Source organism: Schistocerca piceifrons, chromosome 1 (assembly GCF_021461385.2).
Source record: "Schistocerca piceifrons isolate TAMUIC-IGC-003096 chromosome 1, iqSchPice1.1, whole genome shotgun sequence".
Taxonomy (NCBI): domain Eukaryota; kingdom Metazoa; phylum Arthropoda; class Insecta; order Orthoptera; family Acrididae; genus Schistocerca; species Schistocerca piceifrons.
The window spans coordinates 622278729-622298329 of record NC_060138.1 but is presented as its reverse complement, the minus strand read 5'-3'; the positions used below and the strand labels follow the sequence as shown (position 1 = coordinate 622298329).

The 19601-nt window shown below is 38.4% G+C and overlaps 1 protein-coding gene across 5 annotated transcripts in view; it reads right to left on the bottom strand.

The window, feature by feature from the left end:
- Nucleotides 1–19601, bottom strand: part of LOC124804441 (ubiquitin-protein ligase E3C) — a 226378-nt gene that overhangs the window by 164059 nt on the left and 42718 nt on the right. For all 5 annotated transcript variants that reach the window (XM_047264752.1, XM_047264754.1, XM_047264755.1 and 2 more), the window contains exon 5: nt 10851–11104. In XM_047264752.1, coding sequence (XP_047120708.1) covers nt 10851–11104 — 254 coding nt within the window. The remainder of the gene's footprint in view (nt 1–10850; nt 11105–19601) is intronic.

Here is a 19601-nt window from a genome sequence, read left to right as displayed (position 1 = left end):
AGAAAGTAAGACTCTAGATTTGACAGAAATTGCAAAAATGTTTTCAGTTCAACTAAATCAGGAATTTTTGAAGTTCACAGCAGGACACAGCGAACAGCTAAAATTAGAGTTACAAAGGAGTCTGAAATAAAATCAATAATGCATTCAAACAGTAAACAACTACTGACAAAAATTAGAATAGAATACAAATAGGCTTTCAAAAACTGAATGTTACTTCAGAAAAGGTTTCAGTGTTTAAAACTTGGGTCAAGACTGGATTCAATAATTTAGGAACTAAACTGGGGGGATTAATATCTAAACACGATAAATGTAGAAAATCTTTTAGGAAAGACAACATTTTTACTGGAATTGAGGATGTTTCTGTACAAGGGAGAGACACGAACGAGAAGGTTATTAATTTTCTTGCTGTAAAGGCACAGTATTTCATGGCAGTATTAAAAATAAAGTTGAGAATACTGATATCAAATGCAATGTTGAAAAAAGTTTGGATTTAAATGTCATTCAAAGCAACAAAATGTTAAGGAAACATCACAAACAGTGACAAAGAAAGAGTACTATGCAAATAAATATCAAATATGAAGAATTGGCAGATTTGTCTGTAAAGTATCTGTAATGAAGATGGTGAAAATTTCAAGATGTTGACTCAAACCCATAATAACATGCTTGTAACTAACTTGGATGATATTGAAAATCATTGTTTTGGTAAGTATCTGATAATGTTGGAAACTTCAGTGTGGAGAAAACTGTGTGAAACTAAAGTTGTAAGTGATATATTTACAGGTAAAATTACAACAAAATCTGTAAAAAACTTAATTTTTATGTCAATGTTATCTTTTGTTACAATTTTGTGCAAGGATGTGTCAAGAAACAGACAGAATAACTCAAAAGAAACAGGTGATTTAGAAAACAATGGTGATTTAAGTGAAAGTCTGTGCCCTCAGGAGGGTCATGAACCCTCTTCATGTATGTCTGGCAAACACAGCACTGTTTTTTCTGTTTTCTTCCTTCTGTGCTACATCATTTCCTCAATTTTTCTGTTTATCATGTTATCTTTTTCTGTCATTCTATCCTCTTTCTGTTACGCAGAAATGTCCAAGAAGCAATTTTGTTTATTTTATTTATTTTTTTCTACTTCTTATTGTTTCTGATAGAAAATATTTCTGAATGAAATAACATTTTATATGCTTCGTGTTTCTGTTTTGTCTGGATGCACTGAAATATATGTTCATTAATTCTGCCTATATTTGGGAAATTATCAAGCTTTATTTGAAAGAACTTGTTTTGTGCTAAATTATTTAATGTAATGCAGAAAGTCAGACCTGTTGTTTTTGTAATATTATATTATTTTCATCAGCAACTGGATATGATTGTTATAGAAAAACAGGCACAGTCAGACCTGTTGTTCCTTCTACTGCACTATTATATTAGTTTAGTCAGCAACTGGATACAATTATTATGGAAATGCACACACATTATTGAAATTTTTGTGGTGAATCGAGATCTTTTTGCACTTTCACAACACAGCAATGGGAATTCTATTTCTCCCAGTGTGGTGGTGCATGTAATCGTACTTTCTTGCATCTGTTGGCACTGCTTTTTCTGTTTCTCACCAGTTGATTAAAACACCATAAGCTTCTATTTTGATATAATGATATTCTATTTTGAAAGTCCATTATTTTAAACAATGAGGGTTCACATAAGATAATTTTATTCTAAATTAATCATGAATTATGTGATATCTCATTTGTTCAGAAAGTTCTCTTGTTGAAGGGTCACACAAAATTGCTTTCACTGCTGTTTGTTGGGCCTGGCTGATATTACATCATTCGTTAGTGTGTTGCTGATACCATAATTAGAGGAGTTGAGCATAAGCCACAAGCTATACATACTACCCAACGGGAACATCTTAACGCGAGGCACAGATGATACATGTTGGCACGAACATGTTGTACTGGAATTCATCAAATTTTATTTATTATTCCAGTAGCACTAAAATAGAGATTGTTTATCACACTACATAACTACCGAAATTATGATAGCTGCGTGTTGTGTAAGTACTTGTCGAGATCAAATTGAAGAAATGTTGATAGTAAACTGGTTAAGGAGATGATAGCTGTGAATACATAATAAATGGTGATGAAGCAAATATGAATATGCTGTATGCAGAATTCTTTTTTTTTTTTTTTTAATTTTTTGTTGACTTGTTGAGGATTGTGATGAAATTTGGGGGTTTTCTTCATGTCAGTCAGGCCATAGCCGCTCACCAAGACAGAGCAGCAACAGGAAACTAATCAATTTTGTGACATTTTACGAATTCCTAAACTGGAGCAAATTATATAGTTTCACCTGTGTGGTTTTGTATTTTAGTTTTTGAACTTTGTCATGTTAATTTAATATTTAATAGACACATCTTGCATTTTTGTTTGTGTTAGAAAATAAACCGATTTTGTGACACATTATAAGTTCTTAATTGTATGTGAATTATTTAGTCTGATCAGTGTGCTTTGGTAGTTCAGGTTTTGAAACTCTGCATGTTAAACTAATTTATCAGACAACCTTTTTGTGTTTTTGTTAGTGTCTACAGTAGAGGTCCGCAGCGCATGTCGATAGTCCTTTCTTTGTCTGTGTAGCGTAATTTTCCATAGTCTTTAGTACCGACAGGAACTGTGACTGCTGCATGCAGATGAGAACCAAGTTGGCCAAACTTCACTCTCAGCTCTCACTGTGATGGGTTCAGTTACACAGCCTGTTTACTCTCAGTTCCAGCTATGTTGACTTCAGTTACACAGCCTGAGACGCAGTCGATGGGATGGGCATGAGGATCAAATGGACATCCAGCATGACCCTTGAGTCCACTGATCAGTCTGCACCCCTTAACGCTAGCACTGAGGCTGACCCTCCACTCATGGTCAAGTGAGAGGGCATCCTGGGGCTTGAAGGTTATGAACAACTTTCCAAGGGGGCCAAATGTAAGACCTCCCCAGATAGTCTGATAAATAGGTTCCAAGTGCTGTCCCTCAGCTGGATGCAGTCACTTGTCTGTTTAAGAGGAAACCCCTCAGCCTGCAAGATCTGGGCAGTCACGGGGAGTGGGATTATTGGTAGTTGGGAGCTCCTATGTTGGGAGCATTATGGGGCCCCTTAGGGACATGGCTGCCAAGGAGGGGAAGAAAGCCTGTGGAGGGAAAGAAAGCCAGCGTGCACTCTGTGTGAATACCAGATAGAGTCATTCCAGATGTGGAACGGTTCCTTTCGGATGCCTTCAAGAGCACAGGATGCAGCCACTTGCAGGTGGTGGCTCATGTTGGTACCAATTATGTGTGTTGCTTTGGATCAGAAGAAGTTCTCTCTACCATCAGTATTACAGTTACAAATTGTTGTATGTGTTGGGAAGGCACCACAACTCCAAGTGCTAACAGAAAGCACTGAAACGCAAATTGTTATAGGCAGCTGAAAGCTGGCTTAAGCTGGAGATAAGGCCACTGAAATTTTTGTGAAGGAATTAATGGTGTTCAGAAAAGACAGACCAAATGCAGTTGGGAGTGGCATGTTTGATTCTGTTAGTAGTAGTTTACCTAGTAGTGAAATTGAATTACATAGTTCCTGTGAATTAGTATGGGTAGAGATCATTCTTGGCAACCGGAAGGAAATAATTGGTTCCTTTTACCGATCTCCCAACTCAGATGATACAACTGCTGAAAGTTTCAAAGAAACTTCAGTCTCATTTCAAACACATACCCAACTCATGAATTATAGTTGGTGGTACTTCAATTAACCCTCTTTTTTTTTTGTCATCAGTCTCCTGACTGGTTTGATGCAGCCTGCCACGAATTCCTCTCCTGTGCTAACCTCTTCATCTCAGAGTAGCACTTGCAACCTCCATCCTCTATTATTTGCTGGATGTATTCCAATCTCTGTCTTCCTCGCCTTCTACAGCTCCTGCTAGTACCTTGGAAGTCATTGCCTCATGTCTTAACAGATGTCCTATCATCCTGTCCCTTCTCCTTATCAGTGTTTTCCATACATTCCTTTCCTCTACGATTCTGCACAGAACCACCTCATTCCTTACCTTATCAGTCCACCTAATTTTCAACATTCGTCTATAGCACCACATCTCAAATGCTTCGATTCTCTTCTGTTCCAGTTTTCCCACGGTCCATGTTTCACTACCATATAATGCTGTGCTCCAGACATACATCCTCAGAAATTTCTTCCTCAAATTAAGGCCGATATTTGATATTAGTAGACTTCTCTTGGCCAGGAATGCCATTTTTGCCATTGCTAGTCTGCTTTTGATGCCCTCCTTACTCCGTCCGTTATTGGTTTTTTATTGCCTAGGTAGCAGAATGCCTTAACTTCATCTATTTCGTGACCATCAATCCTGATGTTAAGTTTCTTGCTGTTCTCATTTCTACTACTTCTCATTACCTTTGCCTTTCTTCGAATTACTCTCAATCCATACTGTGTACTCATCAGGCTGTTCATTCTGTTCAGCACATCAAGTAATTGTTCTTCACTTTCACTCAGGATAGCAATGTCATCAGCGAATCGTATCACTGATATCCTTTCACCTTGGATTTTAATTCCACTCCTGAACCTTTCTTTTATTTCCATCATTGCTGCCTCAATGTACAGATTGAACAGGAGGGGTGAAAGGATACATCCTTGACTTATGTCCTTTTTAATACGCGCACTTCGTTCTTGGTCATCCACTGTTATTATTCCCTCTTGGCTGTTGTACATATTGTATAAGACCCATCTCTCCTTATAGCTTACCGCTACTTTTTTCAGAATTTCGAACATTTGCAACATTTTACATTGTCGAACACTTTTTCCAGGTCAACAAATCCTATGAACGTGTCTTTATTTTTCTTAGTCTTGCTTCCATTATTAACCACAACGTCAGAATTGCCTCTCTCGTGCCTTTACCTTTCCTAAAGCCAAACTGATCATCATCTAGCGCATCCTCAACTTTCTTTTCCATTCTTCTGTATATTATTCTAGTAAGCAACTTGGATGCATGAGCTGTTAAGCTGATTGTGTGATAATTCTTGCACTTGTCAGCTCTTGCAGTCTTCAGAATTGTGTGCATGATGCTTTTCCGAAAGTCAGATGGTATGTCGCCAGACTCATACATTCTACATACCAACATGAATAATCGCTTTTTGTCACTTCCCCCAATGATTTTAGAAATTCTATACCTTCTGCCTTATTTGATCTTGAGTCCTCAAAAACTCTTCTAAATTCTGATTTTAATACTGGATCCCCTACTCTTCTAAATCAACTCCTGTTTCTTCTTCTATCACATCAGACAGATTTTCCTCCTCACAGAGGCTTTCAATGTACTCTTTCCACCTATCTGCTGTCTCCTCTGCATTTAACAGTGGAATTCCCGTTGCGCTCAAGGTTATCACCCTTCCTTTTAATGTCACCTAATGATGTTTTGACTGAATATGTAGGCAAAATACGTGTTTAAATCCAGAGGGACAAATAAAACACCATCAGAAATTATGCTAAATGCACACCCTGAAAACTATTTCGATCAATTAGTTCATGAGCCCACTCAAATAGTAATGGCTGTGAAGAAACTTGACCTCTCAGCAACGAATAATCCTGTGCTAATAACGAGCATAAAATGGATGCAGAGTTAGTGAACACAGCGTTGTTATAGCAAGACTGAATAACGTAACTCCCAAATCCTCCAAAAATAAACGAAAGATATATCTATTCGAAACAGAAGATAAAAATTTGCTTGACATCTCCAAGGGAGACAATCTCAGCTCCTCCCAAACAAACAATGTAAGTGTAGACCAGATGTGGCTTGAATTCGAAGAAATAGTATTGATAGCAACAGAGAGATTTACAACCAAATAAATAATAAATAACATGTGACGGATATGATCCCCCACAGCACACCAGAGATTAGCGATATTTTACAGAAGCTTGAAGTTTAGTGCAGGCTTCAACATCAGATGTTTATAAAGGTTCCCACAACAAAACTGTTTCTTGAAACCTGGCAGAAAATCCAAAGAGAGTCTGGTCGTATGTAAAGTATCCTTGTAGCAAGACACAATCAGTGCCTTCTCTGCATGATAGCAATGGGAATACAATTGATAACAATGCTGCTAAAGTAGACTTACTAAACACAGCCTTCCAAAATTCCTTCATCAAAGAAGATGGAGTAAATATTACAGAATTCAAATCAAGGACATCTGCCAACATGAGTAACTCAGAATTAGATTCCTCGGTGTAATGAAGCAATTTAAATCACTTAATAAAAGTATGTCTTCCAGTCAAGACTGTATACTAATTAGGTTCCGTTCAAATTATGCTGATGCAATAGCCCCATACTTAACAATAATATACAACTGCTCGCTTAACGAACGATCCATGTTTAAAGACTGGAAAGTTGAATGGATCGCACCAATATGCCAGAGAGGTACTAGGAGTAATCCACTAAATTAAGGCCCGTATAATTAATGTTGATATGGAACAGGATTTTGGAACATATATTCTGTTGGAACATTATGACTTATGTCGAAGAGAATGATCTATTGACACACATTCAACACGGATGTAGGAAACATCATTCTTGTGAAATACAGCTAGCTCTTCACTCATGTGAAGTTGATTGGTACTGAGAAGTGATTTCAAATTGATTCTGTGTTTCTAGATTTCCAGAAAGCTTTTGACACTGGACCTCAAAAATGGCTTGTAATCAAATTGCATGCTTATGGAGTATCATCTCAGTTACGTGACTGGATTCATGATTCAAAGGAATCCATTAAACTTCGGCTACACGATAAAATCAATCAAATCTAAAGGCCATAAACTGAAGTACATACCTAGGAATTACAATTATGGACAACTTAAATTGGAAATAAGATACAGAATATGTTGTGGGGAAGGTAAACCTAAGACTGTGTTTTATTGGCAATACACTTAGGAGACCTACTAAAGAGACTGCTTACACTATGCCTGTCCATCTTTTGCAGTACTGCTGCACAGTGCAGGATCCTTACCAGATAGGATTAACAGAGTACATTGAGAAAGTTCAAAGAAGGGCAGAACATTTTATATTATTGAGAAACAGGGGAGAGTGTGTCAGTGACATGATACAGGATTTGGGGTGGACATCACTGAAACAAAGGTGTTTCTCGTAGCGGTGGGACCATCCCACAAAACTTTTATCATCAACTTTCTCCTCCAAATGCGAAAATATTTTGTTGATGCCGACCTACACAGGGAGAAACGATCATCACAGTAAGAGAAATGAGACTACACACAGAAATATATAGATGTTTGTTTTTTCCATGCACTGTTCAAGAATGGAATAATAGAAAATTATTGTGAAAGTGATTCGATGAACTCTCCACCAGGCACTTAAGTGTGATTTGCAGAGTGTCCATTCAGACGTAGATGTTTATGTAGATTATGATGATGAGCTGAGGTTCTTTGCAAATTATGACGATACAGTGAAGGTTGAGGTGATGTGTGATGTATTAAGCTGTTATGAGGACACTGATGATGCTACTGATAATGATGATGGTGTTAAGAAATTTTAGTACTGAATTGTGGAAGTTCATTTTCACTGTGTCTTGTGGTACGTATTTGCAACAAAGAGTCAGATAATTTAACGTTGTGCTGACAGTGGGTCTTATGATTCTAATACAAATACGGATTACAGCTATAGTCTGATCCATGAAGGATGGCAGTTTGTGCAGGTCGGAACAAGGATGGAGACTGCATTGTTGTTAGTTACAAGCAACAGTTGGGGTATGCCCACAGAGAGGCTTTATGCTTGAAGTAAGCGTATATCCTGCAAATTATGTGTCTCGCTTGCATGTATAAAATTTGTCACTTGCCACCACCATTAGCCCTATCAGCTTGCAACAAATGAAATAAAAATTCATTAAATAACTCACTACGATCACATTTAATGCTTGCATCGCATACAACATTCACAGCAGAGCACCCAGAACACTACTAACCACTCATTGGCTGTTGGTGAATGCACCACGTAGGTGTGCAGAACAAGCCTAAACTCTACCATCATCATTTGGGACTCCAAAATATAATAACTTTGCAATGATAACATGTTGACAGAATGATAAAGCAATAACAGTTAACTGTGAAAAATATTTAGTAAAGTAATGTTGCTGACAATGAATAAGTAACACCATAGTGAACAGCAGAAACAAATGTCTGACATATTCAATTAACAAAATAGAAACATGTATAAAAGGAAATGCGGAAGGGGGAGGGGCATTGTAACAGGAACTATGTTAGAAACTGATTTACAACAGCCGATAGATACAGGCTGTACTGAGCTGAGGTAAGTACTGGCCAGCCCCTCTATCTCTTTGTTAGTATTTGTTTCACATCTTTATATGAGATTTTCCATTAATCATTTAAACTGATTTATAAGTAAAATTAGATGGGGGTGATTGTTACTGCAGAAATGTCAAAAGATTTTACTGCTATAATTTAAACAAAGAGATCACACTTTAGTGAATATATTTCTGTTAGTAACATAGTTTTGAAGAAAAATCTTTGATTGCTGTGAAGTTATTTTTAAATCTTTCCATCACTCATAATGTTGACAGGATTATTTTGCAGGTTATATATAGTTTTAAAATGTGATTAATAATTAGTCAATATGGTCATTTTGCTTCATGGTCCTTTGAGTACCAATAACCTGGTAATTAGTTCTTTAATGATACAAACCTGAATTTTTGTACAGGGAACACCACTATTTAAGGAGACATCATATGAGAAATGTTCACTTTAACACTGGATTTTGTAATCAGTATCATTTTTATCTACTCATATAATAAGAATTGACATTTGTAGAACTGGGTATTATAACTATCCACCTGAAGCTAACATAATCAGTATGTTCCAGAAAATGTCAGACTTCAATTAAAGATTTTTCAAATTAAACATTATTTAGTTATCAGTCTCCTGATTGTAACAGAGCACTTATTTTTATTAAAAATATTTTATTTAAAGAAATATGATGAACTTACACTGTCTACAACATATGTATTGCATAAAATGTGTACACATATGAAAATTATTTATACTAGTACTGACATAACCTCATCTAAAACCTTGCCATTTTTGAGGCAACAATTGCTTTTCCAAAATATTTTGTTTGAAAAATTATTGATGATGGAAAATTCCTTATTCGGACCATTCTATAGTCAAACTGTAAAAGATTTGTATAATCAATGCAATATTCTCATAACTCTAATCTGCTACTTTCTAAAAATGTAAACTTTTGTAAAAACTAATGTCCTAATTATAAAATTATTGTAATTAAAAACTTTGTTTCTCAAAAGTTCTTATGGCCAATGCAAGCTCATAAATATGGGCATTGTGTACCTATGTCTCAGTCTGTTTTTTGTTCATCCCGTAAACATAATAAATTCCCTTTCTTCAGAAGTTTGTACATTTGTTTCAATCATGTGTAGAAATGGTATTCTGAATAGTTGATCTGACAATAATAAACAACGAAAATGTCTACAAAATGTGTTTCAGTCATCGTGTAAGAACTAGAACTTGTACGATGAGCAGGAAGCAAGAGAGAAATATAAGCAACACATATTCAATTTGTAATAATTTCTTCAAAGTGTTAATTAAGTAGCGTAAGAATGGTGAGCATTTATACCCAAAAAGCACTTATTTTGTTTACTCTGTTCAACTTCGTTGCTTCCCGTCTGGGACGGAATACTGCAATCCATTGATTTGCTGCTTATTCTGACGAGATTGACTCTAGAACTGAAATGGCTCTGAGCACTATGGGACTTAACATCTATGGTCATCAGTCCCCTAGAACTTACAACTACTTAAACCTAACTAACCTAAGGACACCACATAACACCCAGTCATCACGAGGCAGAGAAAATCCCTGATCCCGCCGGGAATCGAACCCAGGAACCCGGGCGTGGGAAGCGAGAACGCTACTGCACGACCACGAGCTGCGGACTAGAACTGAAATATGCACAGTGACTCACTTTCTCCTTATCTTGCACTGTGTAAGTAATCCTACTCCCATTATACAATTTTTTGTGCACTGTTACTTATTACCTTACATCTGTCTGGACATAAATCATTATCCCCTAAATGCTTATTCTCTTTGTACTCAATATATAAGCAGCAGCTGGGTTTGAACCTGGGACCCAGAGCGTTAAGATTACTAGTCAAAGATGTCACCCTTAGACTACTACACTAAACTATTCCTGTGTGCACTCACTTTTTAGCTAAGGGATTATCTTCTGTAGATCAAATGCACAAAACATGGACAAAATTTTCAAACTGCAGTAAAACTGCCCATCTTCAGGTGTTGTAACTTGGTGCTGTGAGCCCTGAGCGCCGTAGTAGACATGTACGAGGTGCGGTGTGCTACCTACGAGCACAGAGCATGGAGTACTCACAGCACCAAGTTACAACACCTGAAGATGGGCATATAAGAGCCCAGAACCGATCGTGTTATAATAAAAGATCTTAACAACTGAAGTGGTGTTTTCAATCTCTGGTATAATGCTCAGATGCGAATGTTCCTCCAACAGGGTTGTTTGTCTTACTTACTATCATTTCACTGGGCAGAAAATGAACTAACTGAGCAGTTATGCACATCTGATTTCATATAAACATATATGATACAGTAGATTTGTAAGGTCAGTGCCAATACCTATACAGCAGTCAACAACACAACAAACTCAGCTATGTAAAGTTCTGTTTATTTTTCACTACCACTATTCAAAACCAAAGTACATTTCCCTTTTAGTTCATATAATATAATTTTTTGCACAATGTTTCAGATGTAAGATGACAAAGTTTCCTACCTGAAACGGTTATCTGGAACTCTTGTGACAACATTAAGTGGCCGTGCAATCAGTTCAAAAAGGCAGGCTGCCAGCTGTGTGGGTGGATTAGAACTGGGTCCCATCATCGGTGGTGTTCGGCTGTCAACTAGTCGACGCACTTGCCTGAAGTAGCCATGTGCTATTAGGTGAGAGAACAGTTTTACCAAGTATGATGTAGCGCCATTTGTTCCAAGTATACGGATACTGTTCTCCCATGATGTAAACACTTCTACCTGACAAAAAAGAATGGAAAAAATAATTTAGTTGAATAACAAAAAAGAAAATGACATTAAGACATTGCACAGAACAGGAAAACTTGTGAACATTGTGTCTAGTACAACTACCCACTCAGAGTAACAAATTAGTATGTCTCCCATGTTGAAACTAAAAATGTTTTCACTGCTTAAAGAATTATATTGTTATACAATTACATTCTGAGAAAATGACAAGGAAGGAAAGAGATTTACATTTGTGGTATATAAATGAAGCAATTATATTTGCTACATGGCCGGCACGAAAATAGGGCTTCAAGGTCACCTCACCATCTTACAGCATTGCCAGTTTTTAGTGATAGGTTCAAATGTTCACACACACACACACACACACACACACACACACACAAAAAGGCAACTCTATTTTTAGTCTAGAATATGATGGAGTACTTTCCAAAAGAAAATTCTCACTAGCTGCTAGGAAAATAATGAAAACTAACATTATAAGAAATTCTGGAGGAAAATAATTTTTTTACTTCAACCTGTGGTAGTAAAAGTTCACAGAAGCATATGCTGCATCTTTTACGAGGGCCGTTCAGAAAGTAACCTCCGGTTGATTTAAAAAAATGCACCAAGTTAAATAAAAATATTTTAATATATACATCTTACAACTATATCTTTGCACTATTTTTCTACATAGTCTCCATAGCGATTGAGGCACTTATCGTATCTCTTCACAAGCTTTGAAATTCCTTCTGCATAAAAATCACCCGCTTGTGCCTGGAGCCAGCCTGTGACCGCATCTTTGAGCTCTTCGTCGTCATCAAACCGCTGTGACCCGAGCCATTTCTTCAAATGCATGAAGAGGTGATAATCACTTGGCGCCAGGTCTGGGCTGTAAGGTGGATGGTTGATAACGTCCCACTTGAAGAACTCAAGAAGGGCCGTTGTTCTGCGAGCAGAGTGAGGACGGGCGTTATCGTGCAAAAAAACGATACCGGAAGTCAGCATACCACGGCGTTTGTTCTGTATAGCCCGTCGTAACTTTTTTATTGTTTCACAGTACACGTCTTGATTAATGGTCGTACCACGTTCCATGAATTCAACCAACAACACCCCTTTGGCATCCCAAAACACCGTTGCCATCAGTTTTCTGGCAGAAAAATCTTGCGAGGCTTTTCTTGGTTTGGTAGGCGAATTTGAATGTGCCCACATCTTTGATTGTTCTTTTGTCTCAGGGTTCACGTACTTAATCCAGGTTTCGTCACCGGTCACGATTCTGTTTAACAATGGTTCTCCTTCGTCCTCATAACGTGACAGAAAGTCTAATGCAGAGGCCATTCTTTGAGTTTTGTGGTGGTCGGTAAGAATTTTGGGCACCCATCGTGCACAGACCTTACGGTAACCCAATCTTGCTGTCACTATCTCATACAAGAGAGTCTTGGAAATCTGTGGAAAACCAGTAGACAACTCCGACATTGAGAAACGTCGATTTTCACGAACTTTTGCATCAACTGTCTGAACGAGTTCGTCAGTCACCAATGATGGTCTACCACTCCTCTCTTCATCATGAACATTTTCTCGTCCACTTTTAAATAAACGTACCCATTCACGGACAACTCCTTCACTCATAACTCTTGGTCCGTACACGGCACAAAGCTCACGATGAATAGCTGCTGCAGAATATCCTTTGGCTGTAAAAAACCTTATGACAGCACGCACTTCACATTTGGCGGGGTTTTCTATTGCAGCACACATTTCAAACTGCCACAAAAACTAAACTAGCGCAGGTACGACGTTCACTCGACCACGGCTTGATGCCGACTGACCTGTTGAGTGCGTGAACGCACAGATGGCGTCGCTACTCCCCCCACAACCCGCACTGTGACCAATCGGAGGTTACTTTCTGAACCGCCCTCGTATTTCAGAAACATAAAAGTATTCTGAGATAAAAAATAAAATATTACAAGAGGTGTGAAACTGAGCCAACTGTGTAGCGGAAAATGTAGTCACTGATGAATTTTCATTCTGTAGGACTTCCCACGAGAAAGTCGTTAAGAAAACTACAAAATTATTTTTGGTAACATTTCAGACATCATTATTGTGTCATATCACATACAGAGGCAAATTACTTCCATGATATTCCGTGCGCAGCAGTGCACGAGTCGTCGTAGGCTATTGCCAAAAGTTTTGTTTGGACAGCTTACTTTAATATGACCGAGAATATTCCCTACTTCCCGAAAATATTTTACTGGCTGCTAATACATATCCTTCGACATAGCATCCATCACTCAAAACACCAATATATGCTATGCAAAACTACATGTAGTTATTTTGTATGTCCTCTACAACTGAAATGAATAGACAAACTTTTAAATCAAGTCAGCTTTTTACATAGTCGGCACTTACCTAAATTGAAGGATCTTCTGGCCCCTTTCTTCAGATTCACTGTCGCTTGTTTCAGCCAGGTGTATCATCACAGATTCCACTGTGGTGTCTCTTAAACCCTGGTTCAAGAAATCAGTTGCTTCTGCGTGTTTTATGCACCTCTCGAAGTCCTGCTGAGTAACATTGTCAAGAGCTTCGTGTGTTAGCTTCTTGACATCAGCAAGTTTGAAAGTAGTATTTCTTTTCACTACTTCTCGCTTTACTTGGGGCCATATCAATTCAATGGGATTATACTGGCAGTTATACGATGGTAGACATACCACTGTGTGTCCCATTTCGTTTGCCAGTTGATCTAATTCTAAGTCTTTTTGGTACCTATGATTTCTTCCTTACACAGGAGTTCAGCCTTCATTTGATCGACTGAAAATTAAACATTCTTCCTCTTTAACCATTCCGTAATATCTGACTTGTGCCAATCTGAACGTGGCAGCTTTTCTATCGGAATGGAGTGGTAGCTGATGTTATCCATCATGATAATTGACCCTTCTTCGAGCACAGAAAACAGTCAAATAAACCAATTCTTAAAGCCTTCTCCATTCATTTCTGAAAGGTAATCGAATTGGCAAGAACTTTTCCCACCATGAAAAACAAGTTTGGCCTCTGGTATGAAGCCTGTGGTTAATGAGTCAGCGTGCGCGATGATTAATCGGCCACCTCTACCAGCTGGCACTTTCAAACGCAGTTTCCTTTGGAGTCATGCCATATATACTTATTGGTGTCGTTCTGTGAAACCCAAGTTTCATCCAAGTACACTACAAGCCTGGTGTCTCCAGCACGCAAGAAGCGCATTGTATGCAAAAACTTTGCTCTTGCTGCTGTGTTCCATTAAGAATTCCCGTCCATCATTACACTTCTTGAATCCGATACCAAGGGAGCGGAGAAGATGAAGAACAGAGGTCCGGTCCCTGGGCCCAAGTAATTAATTTTTTCACAGAGGTCAGCCTGTATTTTTTAGCCATTGGATACTCTCCTCTGTCTTAATATCCAAGTACAGTTCTACGCACGTGCTCTTTATTAAAATCGTCAAACTTGGTTGATTTCTGTTCACGTTTGTATCCCTTTTTTGGAGAATCGAAACACTCATTCGTGTCTGGAGATTCTGTCAATGATACAGATTTGCTAATAAGGTCTACAGTCAACTTGGAGACACCACACGCTTTAGCAGTAAGTTCATGCATCTGCACAAAATTTAAGTTATTCCTCACTTCTTCATTGTCAGTCACATCAATAAAAGACTTGAGTACATTCAATATGATAAGTTTCGATTGTTTACGAATGTCTTTCCACCCTTTACGCACACCGTCTGGAGGAGTACTACAAGGAGGGCGTTGCTCCTGCATTGCTGTTCACCACCGAACACACATCGAAGCACCTTTCTAAAGACAGTAAGGCACTGAGATCAGACGTGAACACTTGATATAGCACAGCAACAATGAGCTTTCAGCTGCTCTGACCTATTGCACCGCTAGTGGTACCTACATGGCTAGAAAGCCGAGAGGCAGGCGAATCACAGTCCACAGCCCCTGCTGGCAGCAGGCAGCGACCATGACCTCGAGGACTCTACTTTCATGTTGGCCAATCTAGTGTCTTGTGTGTCTGAGTGTTCCTTGGAGAATTTCAAATTTCTTGAGACAATTCAGAGATGCACCCTGAATGGGAAGTCACAATGAAACAAAATGCACATCTGAGTGGCTGAGCAATAAACTAAGGAAAGACAACAGATGTTAAACCTCAGCTTGTAAGCACTTATTAAATATTAATAACTGTAAACAGAATATAGTGGTAACAGATTAAAAATAATAAGGAATTCTCATTAGTAACTGGACTGAATTCAAAAAGTAACTCTTGAATCTCATGACAAACAGAACAACATACAATTCGTGGTAAAGGCACAGGAAGAGGACAGTACCTGTTTCCTCAATGTAAGTAAAACAAAGGCAACTGTACCACAAACTGCACTTTGTGATTTCAGTAAAGCCTTTGACTATATACCCTTTAATGAGTTACTTGCAAAACTGAAATTTTATGACATATACACCACATCTTTAGCTATAATCAAGACCTGTTTAAGAAATAGGAGTCAGTTTGTCTCACTTAAAAACAGATGCTCTACAGAGAAGGACTGGTGTGTCACAAGCTTCAGTCCTTGGTCCATTTCTGTTCAACATTGGAATTAATGAACAACACAATGCTGCTCAATGCATTACCCAACACGTAGAATTGCATCAGGCAAACTCAGAAAAAAATTTAACAACAATAACTGAAATACCTGGATGGAATAACACGTAAAATGAGAGAAAGGCAACTGCTCGCCTATATATTGGAATGTGTGGAGCATAGAAACACACAACAAAAACATTATTCACACTAGCTTTCCCAAACTTGCTCTTTTTCTAGTGAAGTACACACACTCATACACACAAGCACACAGACATCCAAATGCACTCTCCTGTGCTGCGGAATCTGAATGATCAAGTGTCTGGTTAAAGCAATTACTGAAAACTTTATATACAATCCATGCCAATAAGCATCTGAAACCACTCCTTAAAATTTCTGCCAGTAGCAAAACTTAAAAATCAGAAGTCCAGGTTTCAATCTCAGTTATGTTACTTCCATGGCAGGTCAAGTGGTTACAGAAACTAGGTTGGGACAAAGGCCTAAAGATTTGTCAAGTGCTCATGAAAAATTCAGGTTCAACTTCTAGTTCTGTGACAAATGAAAATGAATACTTTCTTGGCAATTATTTAACGAGTGTACAAATGGTTCTATGTAATCATGTTAAGACATATTTAGCTCTTTGAAATAATTACCAGGACCAGCAAAAGTTAATTATTTAGCTGTGCATTACTTTCATCTACAGATACACGTACCGAGAGGTACATGATCACAGAGAAAACTAAGTGTCAGCTGCTGAAAACAAAATCAGAGAAACTAATAAACCAATTACAAGTAACTGTCTTTTAATTTCTCTTCAGCATTTTGAATTTGCCCTAAAACAAAGTTCAGTTGCAAGAAATGATGCTACAGTTTCAAAATGAGTCAAGTCAATCGGATATTACTCGTTTTTCATCTTACTTTGACGTCATCTTACTTTGATCAAAAGTATCCGCACACCTGGCTGAAAATGGCTTACAAGTTTATGGCGCCCTCCATCGGTAATGTTGGAATTCAATACAGTATTGGCCGACCCTTAGCCTTGATGACTCTTGCAGGCATACGTTCAGTCAGATGCTGGAAGGTTTCATGGGGAATGGCAGCCCTTTATTCATGGAATGCTGCACTGAGGAGAGGTGTTGTCTGTCGATGAGGCCTGGCACAAAGTCGGCTTTCCAAAACATTCCAAAGGTGTTCAACAGGATTCAGGGCAAGACTAAGTGCAGGCCAGTCCATTACAAGGATGTTATTGTCATTTAACTATTCTGCCACAGACCGTGCATTATGAACATGTGGTTGATCGTGTTGAAAGATGCAATTGCCATCCCAGACTTGCTCTTCAACAGTGGGAAGCAATAAGGTGCTTAAAACATCAGTGTAGGCCTGTGCTGTGATAGTGGCACACAAAACAACAAGGGGTACAAGCCCCCTCCATGAAAAACATGACCACACCATAACACTACCACCTCCTTATTTTACTATTGGCACTACATACACTGGCAGATGACTTTCACCTGGCATTCGCCATATTTACACCCTTCCATCAGATTGCCACATTGTGTACCGTGATTCATCACTCCACACCAGGTTTTTCCACTGTTCAATCGTCCAATATTTACGCTCCTTACACCAAGTGAGGCGTCATTTGGCATTTACCGGTGTGATGCGGTGGTTTATGAGCAGCTCCGCAACCATTAAATCCAAGTTCTTCAGCCTCCCACATAAGTGTCATAGTACTTTCAGTGGATCCTGATGCAGTTTGGAATTCCTCTGTGATGGTCTGGATAGATGTGTGCATATTGAACATTATGACCCTCTTCAACTGTCGGCGGTCTCTGTCAGGCAACAGATGAGGTCGGCCTGTACACTTTTGTGCCGTATGTGTCCCTTCACGCTTCCACTTCACTATCACATCAGAAACAGTGGACATAAGGACGTTTAGGAGTGTGTAAATGTCGCGTATGGATGTATGACACAAGTGACATTCGATAAACCTGACCATGTTCGAAGTCTGTGAGTTCCACAGAGCAACCATTCTGCTCTCTCATGATGTCTAATGACTACTGAGGTCGCTGATATGGAGTACCTGGCAGTAGGTGGCAGCACAATGCACCTACATTTTTGAAGGTGTCCAGATACTTTGGATCACATAGTGTATTCAGAGTTGTTTCTATGAAACATATACTTGTATTAATATGCTACATAATGAAAAAGGTGGATTGAAATTTAACACCTGCGTGTAGTATGGTGCTTGCATGATTTGTGTCACTGATCAACATCATGTGGTGTAATTACAACGGACTCTGGGGGAGGTGAAGATATTGTTTACGTAACAATGCAAATCTGGCGTGCCTGGATAGGTTAGTTGGTAAAGGGCACTTTTCCCAAAAGGCAAAGTTCCAAGTTCTAGTCCTGATTCAGCAACTACCTTAAATCTCTCAGGAAGTTTCATACCAGTACACATTCTGCTGCACAGTGAAAGATTCATTTTAGAAAGTTTTGAATGTTCAGCATGAACAGAGACAACATAATGCTAGAAGTGATTCCACTTCTGAGAAAAGTAAATGAAAAGAGTATATTCTCAAATTATAATAAACATCTTTTCAAAACAGGGTGCAAAATTATCTTCAATTTGTGAGAGATGAGGTCTGGTCAAGAGAAGTACAACATGAGCTTAATGGAAGGCTGAAGACTGAACTGCACATAATGGCTTGAAGAAAACAATAGATTAGTGTGAGAGGCTGTCAGTGTATGGTGATCACTGTTGGTATGGATTGAAACTATGGGGGACTAGCTAGATCCCACTTTTCTAAAACAATCTTACTAGATACGTTATCTGGTAATGCTTTACACATTTTGACCATCTCTATGGAAACAAGAATAAGCAGGCAAACTCTCCCTCCAGGTTATCTCAATCAGAAGTTTCTAGTGCAGTTGACAGGTAGAAGAGATACAATTGATTTTCTGTTCTAGCCCACCCATACTTGATACCCCACAGAGTTTACTTGTGATTGATTCTGCCATCCTGCAGTAAGCCAAACCCATTGGTCACATTTTTGGAGGACATTAAAGCTGCCTGCAAAGAAACTCCACTCAAAATTTAGTTATGTTGCTCAAGTAGTAGTAGTAGTAGTAGTAGTAGTAGTAGTAGTAGTAGCAGCAGCAGCAGCAGCAGTAGCAGCAGTAGCAGCAGCAGTTGTTGTTGTTGTTGTTATAGGCTATGCTCGGAAATATCTGCATTCTGGCCTCCATCATTATAAACACTTATTGTAATTATGGACCCAAAAAAGTTTTCTGCTTTCTACCATCTTATTATCTACCTTAAGTGTAGCAATAAGAAGCCCCTGTGATGGTTAAAGAACACTTTTCATTATTTTAATTTCCATGAAACTATCCAGTCAGTTAACAGAGTCGCAAAAAAGAAAAAAAAGAAAGGAAAAAAAAAAAGAAAGAAAGAAAAAAATAGTGCACTCATGGGCCTGCTTTCACGTTTACATGTGAATTAGTAGCACTGATATATTCTCCACTTGGATTTCCATTGTTGAAATGGATGGAATATGATGCTACCCCTCTTTGAATGCTATATGTACATATGTATTCCTGTATTATGAATGTAATGAACAACAGACTAAACTGCAAAAAATGGTTCAAATGGCTCTGAGCACTATGGGACTTAACATCTGTGGTCATCAGTCCCCTAGCACTTAGAACTACTTAAACCTAACTAACCTAAGGACATCACACACATCCATGCCCGAGGCAGGATTCGAACCTGCGACCGTAGCAGCCGCGCGACTAAACTGCAGTTGCTGGAGGTTGATACAGATTAGTAGTGTGCACATTAGCTGACATTCAAGCCACAAGAAATGAAGAAAAAAAGTAATAAATGCTAAACACAACAAGAAATAACAAGCAA